Source organism: Penaeus monodon, chromosome 22 (assembly GCF_015228065.2).
Source record: "Penaeus monodon isolate SGIC_2016 chromosome 22, NSTDA_Pmon_1, whole genome shotgun sequence".
In the NCBI taxonomy this organism is placed as follows: domain Eukaryota; kingdom Metazoa; phylum Arthropoda; class Malacostraca; order Decapoda; family Penaeidae; genus Penaeus; species Penaeus monodon.
Genome location: NC_051407.1, coordinates 43,853,937 through 43,854,865, shown reverse-complemented (window position 1 = coordinate 43,854,865; position 929 = coordinate 43,853,937). Strand labels below are relative to the sequence as shown.

At 36.3% G+C, this 929-nt stretch overlaps 1 protein-coding gene across 1 annotated transcript in view; it reads left to right on the top strand.

The window, feature by feature from the left end:
- The window catches only part of LOC119587194 (general transcription factor IIE subunit 1-like), a gene marked incomplete in the record, with an annotated part of 16,429 nt that overhangs the window by 12,575 nt on the left and 2,925 nt on the right, over nt 1–929 (top strand). The window contains 3 exon segments of the mRNA XM_037935960.1: nt 119–203; nt 458–601; nt 717–924. Of these exon segments, the coding sequence (XP_037791888.1) occupies nt 119–203; nt 458–601; nt 717–924 (437 nt within the window).

Genomic DNA, 929 nt, shown 5'->3' with positions numbered 1-929 from the left:
CACTCATTCTCTTCTATTCCTATATTTGCTTTCTCTCTTAATGGTCATAGATATTTCTGTCATATTTTTTAAAGTGTCTCAAACAGGCATTTAAATAATCTCCCTTTCTCATTCCTAGCCAAGCACCAGTGAAAAAGATCGCCTCTTCTGGGGAACCTGGAAGAGCCTGGTCTGGGGATGCCACTAAGAAATCTGGATTCCAGGTAAGGTTCTCAGTGATCAAAATATGGACATCTCTTTGTTTTCAAGGAAAGAAAAGGATTTGTAGCAGAAACATGTGATTTGTAGATTACACAATGGTAAGTCCTGTTATTTGTGAAAATGGAAGAAACTCAAGAAGTTCACAGATACATGCTCTTTAATTTCAAAATTTATTTGAAGATTAGCATTCACACAAATTAATGTTTTTAAGAAAATATTTTGTTTGATTGTTTATTAAAGTATTTATTATTTTCAGGTGGAAGGCTCCATTGATGTAAACATTAATGCAGAAGGAACAGGGGAAGAAACAGTACAAGCCAAGGAAAAACCTATTTGGCTTTCAGATGCCACATCACTCATCACAACAAATATTACTTCCTTGGAGCCGTCAGTACCACAGGTAACTAGTTCGTCAGTATAATTTTTTTTTTTTTATTCAGATTTATATCGATGTGTTTTAATATCTTTAACTATGTTTTAAGTAATCTTGAAAATTGTTGCATTGCCATTTCCAGAATGAGATCAAGAGCACACCATCAGCCAGTAACAACCAGCAACCATCTAATGGAGGTTCAGATGATGTCATGATGCTGCTCCAGGCTCATGAACGAAAATCCAAAAAGGGCGGTGGACGTAACTCAGACAGTGATTCTGATGACAGTGATGAAGCTGCAGTAGCAACTAAAAATGATCCAACTACAGCTTTTGGCTTAGATTCCAGAGGTCAG